Source organism: Aotus nancymaae, unplaced genomic scaffold (genome assembly GCF_030222135.1).
Source record: "Aotus nancymaae isolate 86718 unplaced genomic scaffold, 86718_ANA_hifiasm-v0.15.2.pri h1tg000014l, whole genome shotgun sequence".
NCBI lineage: Eukaryota > Metazoa > Chordata > Mammalia > Primates > Aotidae > Aotus > Aotus nancymaae.
This window is the reverse complement of record NW_026988425.1, coordinates 84610-104894: the sequence shown is the minus strand read 5'-3', so window position 1 is coordinate 104894 and position 20285 is coordinate 84610. Positions and strand designations below refer to the sequence as shown.

The following is a 20285-nucleotide window of genomic DNA, read 5'->3' as shown; positions in this document are numbered from 1 at the left end:
CAGCCCCTCACTTCACTGGGCTTGGGGGGCCCTGCTTTCTGCAGCCTGCACCAGCATTTCACATTTTTCCCTTCTTTCCAGTCACTGGCTGTGTTACTCACAGGATATTTCTTTTTTTACTTTATGCCGTGCAAACAGTCTTACGTAGTCACGTTTTTGCTGGGCGCGGAGGCTCACGCCTGTAATCCCAGCACTCTGGGAGGATGAGGTGGGTGGATCACGAGGTCAGGAGATCGAGACCATCCTGGCCAACATGGAGAAACCCCATCTCTACTAAAAAAACAAACAGACAAAAATTAGCTGGGCGTGGTGGTCCATGCCTGTAATCCCAGCTACTCAGGAGGCTGAGACAGGAGAATCTCTTGAAGCAGGGAGGTGGAGGTTGCAGTGAGCCGAGATTGCATCAGTGCAGTCCAGCCTGGCAAGAGTGAGACTCCGTAGACTCCGTCTCAAAAATAATGATAATAACAATCATAAATAATAAGAGAGTCACATTTTCTCTCCTAACCCTCAGAAACTGTGAGTGTGGCCTCCAGCTGGAAACTGAGTCTAAGGATCTGGACGTGAGGCTGTCCTGGGTTTAGAGGTCCCTGAGTCCAGCGATGGGTGCCCTTCCCAGAGAAAGGAGCGAGAGTCAAGTCACAGAGGTGCTGGGGAGGAGGCCACCGAGGACGGTCAGATGCCGCAGCCACAGCCCAGCTGGCCCGGAGCCCCAGAACTGGAAGAGGTGGGATGGGTGCCCCCAGCCTCGGAGGGAGCACACCCTGCCCACAGCGTCATGCTGGACTTCCGGTCTCCAGAACGTGGGCGCGGATATGAACACGAAGACAGGCTTCTTGTGGATGAAGCGACCAAGTGAAATTGTGATGGGTGGGAGTGGACAGTGTGGGGAGAGGTTATGGGGTGTGCAGGGGTGGGAGGGGGACAGTGCGAGGGGAGGTTATGGGGTGTGCAGGGGTGGGAGGAGGTTATAGGGTGTGCAGGGGTGGGAGGGGGACAGGGCGGGGGGAGGTTATGGGGTGTGCAGGGCTGGGAGGGGGACAGGGCGGGGGGAGGTTATGGGGTGTGCAGGGGTGGGAGGGGGACAGGGCGAGGGGAGGTTATGGGGTGTGCAGGGGTGGGAGGGGGACAGGGCGGGGGGAGGTTATGGGGTGTGCAGGGGTGAGAGGGGGACAGGGCGGGGGGAGGTTATGGGGTGTGCAGGGGTGGGAGGGGGACAGGGCGGGGGGAGGTTATGGGGTGTGCAGGGGTGGGAGGGGGACAGGGCGGGGGGAGGTTATGGGGTGTGCAGGGGTGGGAGGGGGACAGGGCGGGGGGAGGTTATGGGGTGTGCAGGGGTGGGAGGGGGACAGGGCGGGGGGAGGTTATGGGGTGTGCAGGGGTGAGAGGGGGACAGGGCGGGGGGAGGTTATGGGGTACACAGTTGGGGGGGTGCCAGGGAGGGGTTGGGGAGCATTTACCTTCCCCTTTGGCACAGCCAGGACCTTCTACTGGGACACAGTTTGGGGTCTCCACAGCTTGTCCTTCTAGGTGGCCCCCAGGCCTGGCGCCGGCTGAGTGGTAGGAGGTGTGGCAGGCTGCAGGCTGGGTCCCCCCAGAGCTTCTGGGCATCCTCTCCCGGAACAGAGACCTCCTGGGAAGGGTCCGCCCCGAGACTCCCGGTCCTGCCCGGCTGGGCGTCTGTCTCTCCTTCTCTAGACTTGGGGTCTCCTGGACATCTCCCCAGGGCCCAGGGGTTTCCCCCTGGGTCCCACTGGCCACTGCCCCAGCCTCCAGGTCCCTGCTGGCTCCGGTCAGGGAGCTTCGGCCTGAGTCCCCGAGGGTCTCCTCAGAGCTGCCCAGGGGCATGGGGTTCCGCAGTGCCTCCATGTAGGACTCCCTGAACCAGCGTCGGGGCTGCAGGCAAGTGGGGTCCCCGGGCGGCCACCTCCTGCCGCTCGGGCTGCCCGGGTCTGTGTGGAAGGTGAGGACCCTGGGGCCATCCTCCTGGTCGAGGGGGTCGGGTCTCTTTCCCGGCCCCCCACAGTTCTCAGGGGGCATCCATGGGCCCCACTCTGAGGGGCTGACCTTGACGAAGTCCCCGTCTGAGCTTCTCGACGGCGTCCTGGGGCTTCCCAGCTCCGCTCTTTCTGGGTAAGGAAGGCGCCTGGGCTGGTCGCCACCCATATGCCGATGGCAGTAGTGGGAGGTCAGGGTGTCGGGGGAAGGGGTGCTTCCCTGGAAATGGGAGCTTGTCATGCCTTGGGGGGGCACTGAGGCCTCTGAGGGGCTGCTGGGCAGGATGGCTCCAGGGCTGGGGACCAAGACAGGGTCAGTGACGTCGCTCCAGGGGGCTCGGTGGACGGCCAAGCCCGAGGTCAGCAAGCGGGTTTGCAGGGGGACGCAGCTCTGCTCGCGGTTCACCCACTCCAGGAACGCCCCCGTGAAGACGCAGCTGTACATGGCCTCAGGGATGGTGACTTTTTCTGTGCCGCTTCCCAGCCAGGAGAGGCATTTTAAGACCAGTCTAGCTGACCGCTTCCCCGCAGACGTGACCTGCAGGTAGAATTCCCCGGGCTGGAGCGTGACTCCGTGCAGGGATGCCAGCTGCACCACCACCTTCTCCTGGACGCACAGCGGCCAGCCTGGGTCCAGGAAGACCGGGCCCCTGTACCTGGCCTGAGACGAGAGAGGAAGGAAGTTATGGTGGGCACGGCCATGGCCTGGGCTGTCAGTGCTCTGGGTCTCCACCCCTCTGGGGAAGGCCAGTGACTGAGCGCTCACAAGAAGGGGTCTCATGGGGGCTGGGGTGCCCCGTCCCTTGGAACATAAAACAGGTCATCCCGACTAGAAAATACGGGTTTCTCCCTTTGGTTCAGGGGTCAGTCAAAAAAGCAATTGTATAGGTCTCCATATAGTTGGGAGCAGGTGGGCAGGACAGGGGAGAGGAGGCCGCCTGAGGGCACAGGCACAGCCCACCAGGTGCTCGGAAGGGTGAGTTGTCCCTCAGAGTGGTCCAGCCTGGGCAAGGGCCGAGCGTCCACCCTTGCCCCTTAGCCCTGGTCAGGGCCACACGATGGGGGCTCCCTCCTTTGCACTCCCGGAGTTCCCTGGCTCCCCGCTGCTTCCTCGGCGAGGGGTGCGGGTGCCCCGTGCTGGTGAACTTCACTTCAGTATTTTCTCTGTTCCCTGTGAAGAGCTGACATCCCGCCCCATTCACAATTGTGTGTTTTGACTATTTCCACCCAAATGATTTCATTAGCATTTCCTGTGCTATTAGAAGCTGCACACAGATCACTTAATTGTTGGGTATTTATTTTCCCCAAATTTTGCTCTGATAAGCAAAAATACAAAAAACCTCTGGGGGCCCAGAGCCCCGCCTGGTGTCAGCTGCTCCTGCAGAGTCTCAGACCATGTTCAAGTCCAAACCAATAGTGTTTTCTCTGGTAACAAACAGGCGTCAGGTGTTCGCACCTTTTCTCAAGCACGAGGCTACATCTGGCCTCACCCACTCATTCTCAGCTCAGCTTTACTCTGCTGGCCTCAGGCGTGCAGACGGAGTCACAATCCCAGCTTTCCAGAACAGAAATAAAAATGCACTAAAAACTTAACAGTGCATTTGCCACTGAAAGAGACACGTATTCAGATGGCGAAAGGTTCTTTTTCTAATTATCTTCATCTTACTGGGCTTGAATGCTTGGAGTGTAAAACTGAGCGTGAGAGTGCCAGGTGGTGGCTAACCAGGGAAGTGAAACCAAGTTCCTCAACTTTAATCAGAATTTAAACTCGAACTTCGCTCAAGGGGAGGATACACTGAACAGGAGACATCACCAAGACGGAAAATTCAACTTTAAGAACAGCAAGTTACACCCTCATTTCAGAAGATTACCTCAACAGCTGTAATGCTGAAAACTAGAAAATATTCACGTATTTCAGAGGGAAGACATTAGCTGGAGGTGGCCCCAGGGTCTGCTGAGGGTCACTGGCAAATCCAAGTGGTCCTTTAATCGCCTGAGGTCAGGGTGGGCCCCGGAGCTGCTCCATTCCAGACCCCAGTCCATGCAGACATTCCCACCCAGTTTTCAGAAACGTCCAGGCGTGCTCCTCACACCGGTGAGCGAGCAGGTCAGCAAGCGTCTCCTGACACCCTCCCAGACAGGCTGCAAGGGAGGGTGGGATAAAGGCTGCAAGGCCGCCTGTCTGAGGAGCCGTGTCCTGGGCTGGACGCCTGGTGGGGCCACCTCCATCCCCGCCACAGGCTTCGCCCTGTAGAGCCAGGCACCTGCCGGTCCACGAGGGCCTCCCCGAGTCTGGGCCCCGGAGCCTGTCCAGTCCTGCTGCCCGGCACGCCCTCTGTGCTGGTGCCCAGGGCATGTTCCCGTGGAGAGGTGACTTCGCCTAAAACGCACAAGCAACCGTTGAATGAATCGTAGTGACTCGTCCTTGTCACTGCGCCAGCAGATTCTTTTCAGTGTCAGAAAACAAACGGGCAGGTGTCGGGGCCCTTCTGTGCCTCCCCTCCCTTGCGGTCTGCGGTCTCTACATATCCGGTACCGGATGAGACAAACCCTATTTCCAATATGCATAGTGCTTCTCGCTATAGAAGGGAAGTGGAACGGGTCAAGGCAGTGGCACAGCCCAGGCCGGGAGGGAAGTCGGAGACTGTGGAGAGGAGGGTTCGTGTGTGTGTGTGTGTGTAATAATGTGAGTGTGTGTGTGAAACAGACATAATTCGAAGTTGACCAGCACAACCATTTTTACGGGGGTACAGTTCAATGGCATTAAGTCCATTCATGCAGTTACGTAACCATCACCGCCCTCCATCTCCAGAACGTTCCCATCTTCCCAAACTGAAATCTGAACCCATTCAACAGCAGCTCTGCATTCCCCTGACCCTGAGCCCCTGGCACCCACCATTCCACTCTATGTCCACGTGAATCTGACTGCCTACTTCATACAAGTGGGATCACACGGGATCTGTCCTGACAGCGCTGGCCCCGATCAGGCAGCACGACATCCTCAAGGTTGAGTAATATTCCATTCTGGTGTATGCCACGTTTTGTTTATCTATTCACCCATCCACAAACACCGGGGTTGTTTCCACCTTCGTCTACTGTGAATAATGCTGCTATGAACATGGGTGTGCACACATCTGTTTAAATCCTGATTTCAGGTCTTCCGGGCAGGTTCCCAGACATGGAACTGCTGGATCATATGGCGATTCTGCATTCACTCTTTTGAAGAACCGTTTCCACAGCAGCTGCACCACTTCACGTCCTCACCGACCAGCAGGAGGACCCCCATTCTCTCCATCGTTGGAAGCACGTGCTTCCCAGCAGTTTCTCCTTTAACAGCGGCTCCCATGATGGATCGGAAGTGGCATCTAACGGGTGTTCCTCGTGTTTCCCTTTTCATGTGCTTTGTGGCCACTTGTATATTTCTTTGGAGAAATACCTCTTCAGTCCTCTGCCCATTTTTGAGTCGCGTTATTTTTGTTGTTGAACTTTCGGAGTTCTTCGTTCGTTATGGATATTAATCCATCAGATACACCATGTGCAAATATTTCCCCCATTCTGAGGGCTGCTTTTTTACTGTGTCAATAAGGCCCTTTTTATGCAGTCATGCCCTTTTTAAAAATTGGGTGAAGCCTAATGCATTTTTCACTTTTGATGCTGTGCTTTTGGTGTTGTATCTAAGAAATCTTTGCCAAATCTGATGTCATGAAGCTTTTCCTCTATGTTTTATTCTAAGAGTTGTATAATTTTAGTTCTGACAGTTAGGTCTTTGATCCATTTTGAGTGAATTTTGTAAACGGGGTTTAGGTAAGGGTCCTACTTCATTCTTTTGCATGTGGATATCCAGTTTTCCAAGCACCATTGATTTTAAGGACTGTCCTTTCCTCAGTGAATAGTCTTGGCACTCCTATAGAACATCACTTAGCCATGTATGTGGGGGTTTATTACTGGGCTCTCTATTCCACTCCACTGGTTAAGGTGTCTGTTTTTATGCCAGTGCCATACTGCTTTAGTTACTGTAGCTTTGTACTATGTTTTAAAATCAGGAAGTGTGATTCTGCCAACTTTTCAGCTCTTCTTCAAGACTGTTTTGGCTATTCGGGTGTCTCCTGAGATTCCACATGAAGTTTAAGATGGGCTTTTCTATTTCTGCCAAAAACACCACGATGAGACTTATCTGTAGACCAATTTGAGTAGTATTGACATTTTACAATATTAAGTCTTCCAATCTATGAACATGGGACATGTTTACATTTATTTATGTCTTCTTTAATTTCTTTCAGCAACGTTTTGTATTTTCAGTGAACAAGTCTTTTGCCTTTTTAGTTAAATTTGTTCCTCAGTATTTCATTCTTTTTAATGCTATTATAAATGAAATTATTTTCTTAATCTTTGGATTGCTCATTGTTAGTATACGGAAACACAACTGATTTTTGTGTGTTGATTTTGTATTCTCCAATTCTGATGAATTATTTCTAACAGGTTTCTCTCTCTGTGTGTCTCTTTTTTTTTTGACAGAGTCTCACTCTGTTGCCCAGGCTGGAGTGCAGTGGCACAATCTTGGCTCACTGCAACCTCAGCCTTCCAGGTTCAAGTGATTCTCATGTCTCAGCCATCCGAGTAGCTGGGACCACAGGCACACGCCACCATACCTGGCTAATTTTTGTATTTTTAGTAGAGAGGAGGTTTCACCATGTTGGTTAGGCTGGTCTTGAACTCCTGACCTCAAGTGATCCACTTGCCTCAGCCTCCCAAAGTGCTGGGATTACAGGCATGACCTACCATGCCTGGCCTTCTTTCTCTTTTTCATTTCAGTAGGATTTTTTTTAAAGAACAGGAGGTGTTTTGTTACATGAATAAGTTCTTCAGTGGTGATTTCTGAGATGTTAGTGCAGCCATCACAGTGTAGAGTGTATCCCTCACCCCCCCAACCATTTTCCACGAGTCCACTGTATTGTTCTTCTGCCTTTGCATCCTCATGGCTTAACTCCTACTTATGAGTGAGAACATACGTCTGGTTTTCCATTCCTGGTTACATCACTTAGAATAATGGTCTCCACTTCCATCCAGGTTGCTGTGAATGCTATTATTTTGTTTCTATTTACGGCTGAGTAGTATTCCAGCACATATGTACACACACACACACACACACACACACACACCCCTCACATTTTCCACTCTTTGGCTGATGGGCACTGAGGCTGGTTTTATATTTTTGCAATTGCAAATTGTGCTACTAGAAACGTGTGTGCAAGTGTCTTTTTTGTGTAATGACTTCTTAGTGGGATTGCTGGATTAAATGGTAGTTCTACTTTTAGTTTTTTAAGGAATCTCCACACTGTTTTCCATGGTGGTTGTACCAGTTTACATTCCCACCAACTGTAAAGGTGCTCCATTTTTACCACAGCTATGCCAACGTAACTTATTTATTTGCTTTTTATTATGGCCATTCTTGCATGGTAAGGTGGTATCACATTGTGGTTCTGATTTGCATTTCCCTACCAGGTGGGCCTGCACTGTGAGTGCTGCAGTGACCTAGCTCCCAGGTGCTCACTAAGTCACTTCCAGGTGGGTCTGCACTGTGACTACTGCAGTGACCTAGCTCCCAGGTGCTCACTACAGTCCCTTCCAGGTGGGTCTGCACTGTGATTGCTGCAGTGACCTAGCTCCCAGGTGCTCACTACAGTCCCTTCCAGGTGGGTCTGCACTGTGATTGCTGCAGTGACCTAGCTCCCAGGTGCTCACTAAGTCACTTCCAGGTGGGTCTGCACTGTGATTGCTGCAGTGACCTAGCTCCCAGGTGCTCACTACAGTCCCTTCCAGGTGGGTCTGCACTGTGATTGCTGCAGTGACCTAGCTCCCAGGTGCTCACTAAGTCACTTCCAGATGGGTCTGCACTGTGACTGCTGCAGTGACCTAGCTCCCAGGTGCTCACTACAGTCCCTTCCAGGTGGGCCTGCACTGTGACTGCTGCAGTGACCTAGCTCCCAGGTGCTCACTAAGTCACTTCCAGGTGGGTCTGCACTGTGACTGCTGCAGTGACCTAGCTCCCAGGTGCTCACTAAGTCACTTCCAGGTGGGTCTGCACTGTGACTGCTGCAGTGACCTAGCTCCCAGGTGCTCACTAAGTCACTTCCAGGTGGGTCTGCACTGTGACTGCTGCAGTGACCTAGCTCCCAGGTGCTCACTGCAGTCCCTTCCAGGTGGGCCTGCACTGTGACTGCTGCAGTGACCTAGCTCCCAGGTGCTCACTAAGTCACTTCCAGGTGGGTCTGCACTGTGACTGCTGCAGTGACCTAGCTCCCAGGTGCTCACTAAGTCACTTCCAGGTGGGTCTGCACTGTGACTGCTGCAGTGACCTAGCTCCCAGGTGCTCACTACAGTCCCTTCCAGGTGGGCCTGCACTGTGACTGCTGCAGTGACCTAGCTCCCAGGTGCTCACTAAGTCACTTCCAGGTGGGTCTGCACTGTGACTGCTGCAGTGACCTAGCTCCCAGGTGCTCACTAAGTCACTTCCAGGTGGGTCTGCACTGTGACTGCTGCAGTGACCTAGCTCCCAGGTGCTCACTAAGTCACTTCCAGGTGGGTCTGCACTGTGACTGCTGCAGTGACCTAGCTCCCAGGTGCTCACTAAGTCACTTCCAGGTGGGTCTGCACTGTGACTGCTGCAGTGACCTAGCTCCCAGGTGCTCACTGCAGTCCCTTCCAGGTGGGCTGCACTGTGACTGCTGCAGTGACCTAGCTCCCAGGTGCTCACTAAGTCACATCCAGGTGGGTCTGCACTGTGACTGCTGCAGTGACCTAGCTCCCAGGTGCTCACTAAGTCACTTCCAGGTGGGTCTGCACTGTGACTGCTGCAGTGACCTAGCTCCCAGGTGCTCACTAAGTCACTTCCAGGTGGGTCTGCACTGTGATTGCTGCAGTGACCTAGCTCCCAGGTGCTCACTAAGCCACTTCCAGGTGGGTCTGCACTGTGACTGCTGCAGTGACCTAGCTCCCAGGTGCTCACTAAGTCACTTCCAGGTGGGTCTGCACTGTGACTGCTGCAGTGACCTAGCTCCCAGGTGCTCACTAAGTCACTTCCAGGTGGGCCTGCACTGTGAGTGTTGCAGTGACCTAGCTCCCAGGTGCTCACTGCAGTCCCTTCCCGGTGGGCCTGTACTGTGACTGCTGCAGTGACCTAGCTCCCAGGTGCTCACTGCAATCCCTTCCAGGTGGGCCTGCAGTGTGACTGCTGCAGTGACCTAGCTCCCAGGTGCTCACTGCAATCCCTTCCAGGTGGGCCTGCACTGTGACTGCTGCAGTGACCTAGCTCCCAGGTGCTCACTAAGTCACTTCCAGGTGGGTCTGCACTGTGACTGCTGCAGTGACCTAGCTCCCAGGTGCTCACTACAGTCCCTTCCAGGTGGGTCTGCACTGTGACTGCTGCAGTGACCTAGCTCCCAGGTGCTCACTAAGTCACTTCCAGGTGGGCCTGCACTGTGACTGCTGCAGTGACCTAGCTCCCAGGTGCTCACTGCAGTCCCTTCCAGGTGGGCCTGCACTGTGAGTGTTGCAGTGACCTAGCTCCCAGGTGCTCACTAAGTCCCTTCCAGGTGGGCCTGCACTGTGACTGCTGCAGTGACCTAGCTCCCAGGTGCTCACTAAGTCACTTCCAGGTGGGTCTGCACTGTGACTGCTGCAGTGACCTAGCTCCCAGGTGCTCACTACAGTCCCTTCCAGGTGGGTCTGCACTGTGACTGCTGCAGTGACCTAGCTCCCAGGTGCTCACTAAGTCACTTCCAGGTGGGCCTGCACTGTGACTGCTGCAGTGACCTAGCTCCCAGGTGCTCACTGCAGTCCCTTCCAGGTGGGCCTGCACTGTGACTGCTGCAGTGACCTAGCTCCCAGGTGCTCACTGCAATCCCTTCCAGGTGGGCCTGCAGTGTGACTGCTGCAGTGACCTAGCTCCCAGGTGCTCACTGCAATCCCTTCCAGGTGGGCCTGCACTGTGAGTGTTGCAGTGACCTAGCTCCCAGGTGCTCACTGCAGTCCCTTCCAGGTGGGCCTGCACTGTGACTGCTGCAGTGACCTAGCTCCCAGGTGCTCACTAAGTCACTTCCAGGTGGGTCTGCACTGTGATTGCTGCAGTGACCTAGCTCCCAGGTGCTCACTAAGTCACTTCCAGGTGGGTCTGCACTGTGACTGCTGCAGTGACCTAGCTCCCAGGTGCTCACTAAGTCACTTCCAGGTGGGTCTGCACTGTGACTGCTGCAGTGACCTAGCTCCCAGGTGCTCACTAAGTCACTTCCAGGTGGGCCTGCACTGTGAGTGTTGCAGTGACCTAGCTCCCAGGTGCTCACTGCAGTCCCTTCCCGGTGGGCCTGTACTGTGACTGCTGCAGTGACCTAGCTCCCAGGTGCTCACTGCAATCCCTTCCAGGTGGGCCTGCAGTGTGACTGCTGCAGTGACCTAGCTCCCAGGTGCTCACTGCAATCCCTTCCAGGTGGGCCTGCACTGTGACTGCTGCAGTGACCTAGCTCCCAGGTGCTCACTAAGTCACTTCCAGGTGGGTCTGCACTGTGACTGCTGCAGTGACCTAGCTCCCAGGTGCTCACTGCAATCCCTTCCAGGTGGGCCTGCACTGTGAGTGTTGCAGTGACCTAGCTCCCAGGTGCTCACTGCAGTCCCTTCCAGGTGGGCCTGCACTGTGACTGCTGCAGTGACCTAGCTCCCAGGTGCTCACTAAGTCACTTCCAGGTGGGTCTGCACTGTGATTGCTGCAGTGACCTAGCTCCCAGGTGCTCACTAAGTGACTTCCAGGTGGGTCTGCACTGTGATTGCTGCAGTGACCTAGCTCCCAGGTGCTCACTAAGTCACTTCCAGGTGGGTCTGCACTGTGACTGCTGCAGTGACCTAGCTCCCAGGTGCTCACTAAGTCACTTCCAGGTGGGTCTGCACTGTGACTGCTGCAGTGACCTAGCTCCCAGGTGCTCACTAAGTCACTTCCAGGTGGGCCTGCACTGTGAGTGTTGCAGTGACCTAGCTCCCAGGTGCTCACTGCAGTCCCTTCCCGGTGGGCCTGTACTGTGACTGCTGCAGTGACCTAGCTCCCAGGTGCTCACTGCAATCCCTTCCAGGGGGGCCTGCAGTGTGACTGCTGCAGTGACCTAGCTCCCAGGTGCTCACTAAGTCACTTCCAGGTGGGTCTGCACTGTGACTGCTGCAGTGACCTAGCTCCCAGGTGCTCACTACAGTCCCTTCCAGGTGGGTCTGCACTGTGACTGCTGCAGTGACCTAGCTCCCAGGTGCTCACTAAGTCACTTCCAGGTGGGCCTGCACTGTGACTGCTGCAGTGACCTAGCTCCCAGGTGCTCACTGCAGTCCCTTCCAGGTGGGCCTGCACTGTGAGTGTTGCAGTGACCTAGCTCCCAGGTGCTCACTAAGTCCCTTCCAGGTGGGCCTGCACTGTGACTGCTGCAGTGACCTAGCTCCCAGGTGCTCACTAAGTCACTTCCAGGTGGGTCTGCACTGTGACTGCTGCAGTGACCTAGCTCCCAGGTGCTCACTACAGTCCCTTCCAGGTGGGTCTGCACTGTGACTGCTGCAGTGACCTAGCTCCCAGGTGCTCACTAAGTCACTTCCAGGTGGGCCTGCACTGTGACTGCTGCAGTGACCTAGCTCCCAGGTGCTCACTGCAGTCCCTTCCAGGTGGGCCTGCACTGTGACTGCTGCAGTGACCTAGCTCCCAGGTGCTCACTGCAATCCCTTCCAGGTGGGCCTGCAGTGTGACTGCTGCAGTGACCTAGCTCCCAGGTGCTCACTGCAATCCCTTCCAGGTGGGCCTGCACTGTGAGTGTTGCAGTGACCTAGCTCCCAGGTGCTCACTGCAGTCCCTTCCAGGTGGGCCTGCACTGTGACTGCTGCAGTGACCTAGCTCCCAGGTGCTCACTAAGTCACTTCCAGGTGGGTCTGCACTGTGATTGCTGCAGTGACCTAGCTCCCAGGTGCTCACTAAGTGACTTCCAGGTGGGTCTGCACTGTGATTGCTGCAGTGACCTAGCTCCCAGGTGCTCACTAAGTCACTTCCAGGTGGGTCTGCACTGTGACTGCTGCAGTGACCTAGCTCCCAGGTGCTCACTAAGTCACTTCCAGGTGGGTCTGCACTGTGACTGCTGCAGTGACCTAGCTCCCAGGTGCTCACTAAGTCACTTCCAGGTGGGCCTGCACTGTGAGTGTTGCAGTGACCTAGCTCCCAGGTGCTCACTGCAGTCCCTTCCCGGTGGGCCTGTACTGTGACTGCTGCAGTGACCTAGCTCCCAGGTGCTCACTGCAATCCCTTCCAGGTGGGCCTGCAGTGTGACTGCTGCAGTGACCTAGCTCCCAGGTGCTCACTGCAATCCCTTCCAGGTGGGCCTGCACTGTGACTGCTGCAGTGACCTAGCTCCCAGGTGCTCACTAAGTCACTTCCAGGTGGGTCTGCACTGTGACTGCTGCAGTGACCTAGCTCCCAGGTGCTCACTACAGTCCCTTCCAGGTGGGTCTGCACTGTGACTGCTGCAGTGACCTAGCTCCCAGGTGCTCACTAAGTCACTTCCAGGTGGGCCTGCACTGTGACTGCTGCAGTGACCTAGCTCCCAGGTGCTCACTGCAGTCCCTTCCAGGTGGGCCTGCACTGTGAGTGTTGCAGTGACCTAGCTCCCAGGTGCTCACTAAGTCCCTTCCAGGTGGGCCTGCACTGTGACTGCTGCAGTGACCTAGCTCCCAGGTGCTCACTAAGTCACTTCCAGGTGGGTCTGCACTGTGACTGCAGCAGTGACCTAGCTCCCAGGTGCTCACTACAGTCCCTTCCAGGTGGGTCTGCACTGTGACTGCTGCAGTGACCTAGCTCCCAGGTGCTCACTAAGTCACTTCCAGGTGGGCCTGCACTGTGACTGCTGCAGTGACCTAGCTCCCAGGTGCTCACTGCAGTCCCTTCCAGGTGGGCCTGCACTGTGACTGCTGCAGTGACCTAGCTCCCAGGTGCTCACTGCAATCCCTTCCAGGTGGGCCTGCACTGTGACTGCTGCAGTGACCTAGCTCCCAGGTGCTCACTGCAGTCCCTTCCAGGTGGGCCTGCAGTGTGACTGCTGCAGTGACCTAGCTCCCAGGTGCTCACTGCAATCCCTTCCAGGTGGGCCTGCACTGTGAGTGTTGCAGTGACCTAGCTCCCAGGTGCTCACTGCAGTCCCTTCCAGGTGGGCCTGCACTGTGACTGCTGCAGTGACCTAGCTCCCAGGTGCTCACTAAGTCACTTCCAGGTGGGTCTGCACTGTGACTGCTGCAGTGACCTAGCTCCCAGGTGCTCACTACAGTCCCTTCCAGGTGGGTCTGCACTGTGACTGCTGCAGTGACCTAGCTCCCAGGTGCTCACTAAGTCACTTCCAGGTGGGCCTGCACTGTGACTGCTGCAGTGACCTAGCTCCCAGGTGCTCACTGCAATCCCTTCCAGGTGGGCCTGCAGTGTGACTGCTGCAGTGACCTAGCTCCCAGGTGCTCACTGCAATCCCTTCCAGGTGGGCCTGCACTGTGACTGCTGCAGTGACCTAGCTCCCAGGTGCTCACTGCAATCCCTTCCAGGTGGGCCTGCACTGTGAGTGTTGCAGTGACCTAGCTCCCAGGTGCTCACTGCAATCCCTTCCAGGTGGGCCTGCAGTGTGACTGCTGCAGTGACCTAGCTCCCAGGTGCTCACTGCAATCCCTTCCAGGTGGGCCTGCAGTGTGACTGGTGTCGTAACTTAGCTCTCAGTTGCTCGCTCTGGAGAATGACTTGTTTCTTTCTTTAAGAGTGCAGTGAAACGTCACTGGTGCTGGGCGACACAGAGGGCTCCACACCCCCGGCAAGCTCGAGAACCCCTTGTTTCTGGGACGTGCAGCCTTACTTCAGCCTTCATTTGGGAAGAAGGGAGGAGCCAGAATTCCGAGGAAGGTACTGAGCCAGTGCCCTGATGGGGCTAGTTCCTGCCCTGCCAGGGAAAGGGCAGGTTCCTCCAGGTTGGGCAGTCGCAGAGCTGCAGGGGAGGTACTCACACAGGCTTCCTGCTGCAGGTGCTGCAGGGTCCTCTTGGTTGGGAGCAGGAAGCTGGTGAGGCAGTGCCGCCCGTCCCCACCGTGACACTTCTCGGCCACGCTCAGCAGCTGCCAGAGCACCGTGGCTGCCGTGGCCTCAGAAGGTGGGTACAGGGCAGAGAGCGTGCTCTGAATATAGGCAACAAGAGATTACAGATCCTGAAATGAAAGAGGGAATTCAGAAACTTTAAGGACATAACTCAAAACAAGTGCACACGACAGTCCAAGGCTGGCACTGAAGAATCCACGCTGAAGTCCCCTGTCCTGTGACTGGCATGATGTGAGTTAGCTGAGAAAGACAAAAGGTGCAGGGGAGCCCCCGTGCAGGGTGAGCTCCTGGTGTTCTCCCCACGCTGTCCCATAGCAGACGGGCAGGGGTGTCAGGAAGACCGGTGGCCCTGTCCTGGGCAGGGGCCCCATATACCAGCTGTGTAAATGTGGGCTGTCATTCCTATCACACACACTGAGGCACAGCCAAGCCTAGAGGTCGGGTAAGTTCCATCCCCTGCACCTGAACAGCACAAGGTTTTGGGGTGGGGCTGGGCAGTCCCGTGGGAGGGGCTCCTCCCGGCTCTCCTGGCTTCACGCGAGAAGACGCCCACTCGTGGGGAGGACGGAGCTGCTCCACGTGCCACTTTTTCTCTCAGAAAACAAGTTCATCCACAGCCAACGTTGACGTTTTAACTGTGTCGATGATTTTGTTTTCATTTAAATGGTACTGACGGCGAAACCCTCCGGACACCCCTTCTCAAGGTCGCCGAATTGCCACTTGGCACCCTAAAAAAAGTATCGCCGGCCACCGATTTCTGCTTGGCGTCTTGGTGCAACATGCTTTTACGGAGACATGATTCTTGTTTAAGAATGTGTAGTGCCGTTTTTGGAGGAAACACTCCCCGAGGAAACGCCACAGGGCTCCCGTGTGTGTGAAGTGCAGGACGGCGCAAGCCAAGGAAGTTAGAAAAACGGTGAGATCAGTTTTAACGGCACAGCAGTTACACGCGAGACACCTCTGAATGGCTAATCACACAGGTAACGCCCTAAGGAAACCGAAAATAGAACAGGGGCTCCTCCGGCCTGCAGTGGGAGAAGGCTCTGTCCCGTCGGCCGGGCCTGCGACCGGAGGTACCTGCGGCAAAGCTCAGCTTCTGGGAACAGCGTGACTCAGGGAAGGTCTGGGCTGGGCTCCCGTGTCCCGCATCCCGCTAGCAGAGGCCCCCGCCGGCCCTGCCACTCCAGGGGTCTGCTCCCTTCCCCGCACGCACTGGCTCATTCCCACCCGCCTGACAGGGCCACTGACTTGTCGACAGGAACACTCTAAATACAGTCTGAGTTAGTGCAGAAGTGCCGATGGGATCCAGCTTCCAGAAACTCGGATCACACATGAGCCACACAGCAAACCCACAGTCCATGAGGAGGAGCGGGCCAGTCTCGGCCAGGGACAGAATCATCCCCAATGGGCACCGGGACGGCTGTGCTTTGGGATTTGGGGCAAACGCTCGATTGACACAGCAGAGACGGGCAGGAAGTAAGAGGAACGGGATCCAGGAGAGGCGTCTGGAATGACTTGTTCTGCGGGAGCTGAAACACCCACACCGGACCATCCCCAGGAGAGGCGTCCTCCTACTTCTCCGATGCCCAAATCCAGGCCCATTCCTCCCCCACCCTCACGTCTAGATGAGACGCGGTCAGCAGCCCAGAGCTGTCCACGGCTACCTTCTCCAGGGCCACCGTCTGAATTGCCCGGCATGAGGAAGGTGGCACCGTCAGGCCCTGGCCCTGCCTCTGCCTGATTCCATGGTGGCTGGGGCAGGCCCCGTGCTCCACTCAGGGGTCCCACCTGCACCCCTTCCTCGGAACGGCTCCTAGTGGGGCCACTCAGGGCCTGGGCCAGGCCAGAGCTGCCCCAGGGAAGCTGCCTGCAGACCGAGAGTCTGGGATGAGGCCCTGAGCAAGCCAAGTGAGCCTGTTCACAGCAGGCCTCATGTAGCCTTCGACTGCTCACGAGTCCCGTGTGCCTGAAGGGCAGAGTGTGTGCTGTCTCCTGGCCTGGTGCGCCTGCAGCACCCCGATTCTGGGAAGCGCCTTTGGGGGTGCTACAACCAGAGGACCGCTTTGATGAGGGAGCTGCAGTGTGTGCAGGACTCTGACGAAGTGTGAGCCTGGCCGGACAGAGTGCGTGTGGGCAGAGGAACTGCCAGCTGTGTCCAGGCCTGTGGCCCAGGAGAGGGAGCAGACACAGGTCAGGGACCTACAAGCGCACGTCCACCAGCTCAGCCCAGTTTCTTGGCTTCACAGAACTCAGGATTCTTGTTTCTGCCAAATGTACAAATGCGTGCTGACTTCAAACCCGAAGGTCTTCCGGTTTATGAGATCTGAGCCTCGCTGAGGCAGACCATGCGGGTGTGTGCATGCGTGCTGCAGATTGTGTGGGTGTGTGCACGTGTGTTGCAGAGAGGCCGGTGTGTGCACGTGTGCTGCAGATTGTGTGGGTGTGTGCATGTGTGCTGCAGAGCGGCTGGTGTGTGCACGTGTACTGCAGATTGTGTGGGTGTGTGCACCTATACTGCAGTGTGCCCGGTGTGTGCACCTGTGCTGCAGACTGCGTGGGCGTGCGCGCCTGTGCTGCAGACTGCGTGGGGGCGCGCGCCTGTGCTGCAGACTGCGTGGGGGCGCGCGCCTGTGCTGCAGAGCGGCTGGAGCAGTTCTGGTCCCCGCCAGTCCTTCAGCACTTTGCTGAGCTTTGCCCTGAACTCTGTGCAATCACTTGGCCAATGGGGCGGTGGCGGTAGAGCAGGAAAGGAAGAGGGTGTCTGAGAACCCATTTTAAAGCTTCACTCTTCAATGAAAGATTTTCCCAATTAACTTTAAAAATTTTATTGAAACGAGGGTGACATTTTAAAGTCAAGACGCTGGTTTCTCACCCTGTCTGCACTCCCTGGCTCGCAGCTCCACACCCACAGGTGACACAGCCCGGCCCTGCCCCAGCTTCTGTGTCACCCGTGGTTAGCGGGTCCCTCTGCTGCAGCCCAGGGCCTGACACCTGGAGTGGGGAGCATGGGAGGTACCTGTCACCTAGAAACTTTTAATTCACTGCTGTGGCCTTTGCCTCTGGCCAGGTTCCATTTTTTTGAGACAAAGTCTTGCTCTGTCACCCAGGCTGGAGTGCAGTGGTGTAATCTCGGCTCACTGCAACCTCCACCTCCCAGGTTCAAGCAATTCTCCTGCCTCAGCCTCCCGAGTAGCTGGGACTACAGGTGTGTGCCATCACTAACTGTGCCCAGCTAATTTCTGTATTTTTAGTAGAGACGGGGTTTCGCCACGTTGGCCAGGCTGATCTCAAACTCCTGATCTCATGATCCCGCCTACAAAAAACTAGGACATCTGTGGGCAGCAGACATCCGTGGCTCCTCTAAGCAGGGCCCCCGGGGATGGCAGGGGTGCCCACACTGTCCTACTCTGCCCCAGTTCCCATCAATGGCCACTTTCTCAGTGCAGCAGGGTGGTGAGTGAGAAGGTCAGGCATGAAACCCACACGCCCAGGAAGCTCACTCTGGCTGCTACCTGGTCACAGCCGCTCGGGCCCATCGGGGCCCAGTGATGGCTCCTGGCATCCGGCCCAGGTGCCTATGCACATCTCTGGTTTCCTGTCTGTGCAGACTCAGAAACCACCATTGAATCAAAACCTGTCCAGGAAGCCTCGTCCCAAACAGGGTTTGGTGTGCAGGTCGGTCTGTTTACACCCAGCCATCTGCACCCGTCTGTCTACACCAGCCCTGCTTTCCAATCGGGCTACTGTGTATTTTGGATTCTTGACTCTCTCCGCTGGGGAGGCTGAAGATGCTTCTAAGGCTAAAGGTTCCATTGGCCCAAAGTTGGTACAAGAGGGTGCCAGGAAGGAAGGATGGCAAGAGGGAAGGAGGGAACGTGCTTTGCCTCCCTGGGTTTCTATATTCTTTGAAGAGTTCAGCAATCACCAGAAGCCACATCATCCCCAATTCCTAATGCACTGACTTTGTCACCTGAGTAGATTTAGAAAGATTCCCAGGTCCTGTTGAAAGCTTCACCCAGCAGATGTCTTGCTCCCTGAAACGATTCTCCGATTCCCATACCCAACCCAGTCCACACGCGAAGCCCACTGGAGACACAGGCCCTGGCTGCAGGGGGTGGCTGAGTGCTTCGGAGCCGGGTCAAGCTGGGTGCCTCTGTCCTGAGCCTCCGTCTCTCCTAATTCCCCAAGCCCATGTGGTGACTGCGCTGGAAAGGTGCTGCTCCGCTCCACCACACTCTGATTCCTACCTCCCTGAAGCCCAGGTGTACACACCTGGCACACCCGGACCCAGGCTGCTGCCCCAGCCCCACCCGGATCACTGGATTGGGAGCTACTGGGCCATGCGGTGATGCAGGCTGCTCTCAGATGAGCCCCACCGAGGTCCAGCCAGAGCTCCTGGCCATGCCAGGGCAAGTCCAGTGCAAGCCTCAGCTCAGTTCCCTCCTCACTGATACACGCCCACTAAGCCTGTGCCCAGGGCAACCCCCCCCCCTCCAGGACTCACAGGCTACGGTGAGGCCAGACCCAGGGTGGGGGTGGGCAGGTGGGATCCCAGGGTGAGCCCTCAGCAGCACCTGGCATCCAGGCCAGCTTCCCACAAGAAGGGGCATCTGAGCAGGGCCCGAAGCTGAGAAGGTCTTGCTGTGTGAGCAGATGGGGAAGGGAGCACCTGAGACTCCCCGGTGAACCACCTGCCAGGAATGCCCAGGCTCGCTGGAGGCTCAGGGGCAATGTTGTGGAACTTACAACGGCAGGACAGGGAAGAGCCAGGGCCTGGGTGCCCAGGACGGGGCCCAGAGCAGAAGAGCAGTGGACTCCAAAGGGGCCAAGCGTGGGGTCTGTGGGGGCCAGGGTCCCTGGCAGCAAACATCAAGCAGGCCCTGGCCCGTGGGCATCAGGGGCTGTGCCTGACGGTGCGTGTGGCTGTCTCAGCAGGGCCGGCACCCTTCTCCAGCAGGCAGAGGTGAGCAGGACCTGGAGCGGCATCACAGTCGGCTGAGCATTAATAATAAGCCATTGTGTCTAACCCTAAAGCCCGAGAGAGGTGGGTCTGCACCGGCACGTCCTAGCAGGCGGCCCGAAGCTGCACGTTCCAGCCTCTTCCCACGTCTGCACTCGGCAGACCTTGGCGGGAAGAGAATCGGGTAAGAACTGCCCTCTGCCCATGAGTCTCCACACATGGGCACACATAGAGTACCTCCACACCTGCGCGCACACACACATGCACACACAGAACTGTGCCCTGCATCTCTCTCAGCACACACATATACACACACTCAGAAACTGCATGCGGCACCTGAGTTTCCCTGTGTGCACACACATCCACACACACACACAAAGAAACTGCACACATCTCCTTGTGGATACACACATGCACACACACTCAGAACTGTACACAGCACCTCGGTGTCCCTGTGGATACACACATGCACACACACACTCAGAATTGCAAACAGCACCTAGGTCTCCTTGTGGGCACACACATGCACACACACACTCAGAACTGCACACAGCACCAGCAACCGGGTCTCCCTATGTACCTACTCTCCTCCTACCCCTGCCCGTGCACCCACCCTGGGCTCTGGGTCTTACTTCCACACCAAAATCTGTTCTCAGCCTTCACCCTGCTACAGGAGGAGCTATTCATGAATTTAGTGACGCAAGGAGCTCGCAGAGCGAGGTCCTGAGAAAACCTCTCACTTAAATTTGTTTCGGGTTTTGAAATGTGAGCACAGCGTGGACAATTTTAAGTGCAGTTTTACATGTTCACGAAATTGGCCACCTGATACTGTTGGCAGATTTTTCTGCCAAACTAAGAATAAAACACCTTGAAATAAATAAAATTGCAAGTATTTTAAAATAACTCCATTTAGGCCTAAAGTAATTTCTATCATGAAATCTAAACAGCAACATTTTCATCCGAGGACTGGAATTACCTTCTGCTGGATGGGGTGGGCTGCCAGCCCCAGGGACAGACCGCGCTGCCCAGACGCCTTTCCTGGACGGCAGTACGTGCTCTCCTCAAGGAACTGAAGATAACTAGGAGGAGAGCCACAGTTCTGAAGAGTTCAGTGACTCCCAGTTCCCTCACACTCAAAACAATACGGTAGTGAAAGAAAAAAGGAGGCCGCAGAGTTCAACAGCAGGTTTCCAAG

General features: G+C 56.2%; 1 protein-coding gene across 1 annotated transcript in view; it reads right to left on the bottom strand.

The window, feature by feature from the left end:
- Positions 1-17666, bottom strand: part of PLEKHG4B (pleckstrin homology and RhoGEF domain containing G4B) — a 33552-nt gene extending 15886 nt beyond the window's left edge. The window contains 7 exon segments of the mRNA XM_064375745.1: positions 1461-2658; positions 14043-14240; positions 15744-15812; positions 15919-15997; positions 16084-16291; positions 17040-17121; positions 17631-17666. Of these exon segments, the coding sequence (XP_064231815.1) occupies positions 1461-2658; positions 14043-14240; positions 15744-15812; positions 15919-15997; positions 16084-16291; positions 17040-17121; positions 17631-17666 (1870 nt within the window).
- Positions 17667-20285: the final 2619 nt, after the last annotated feature.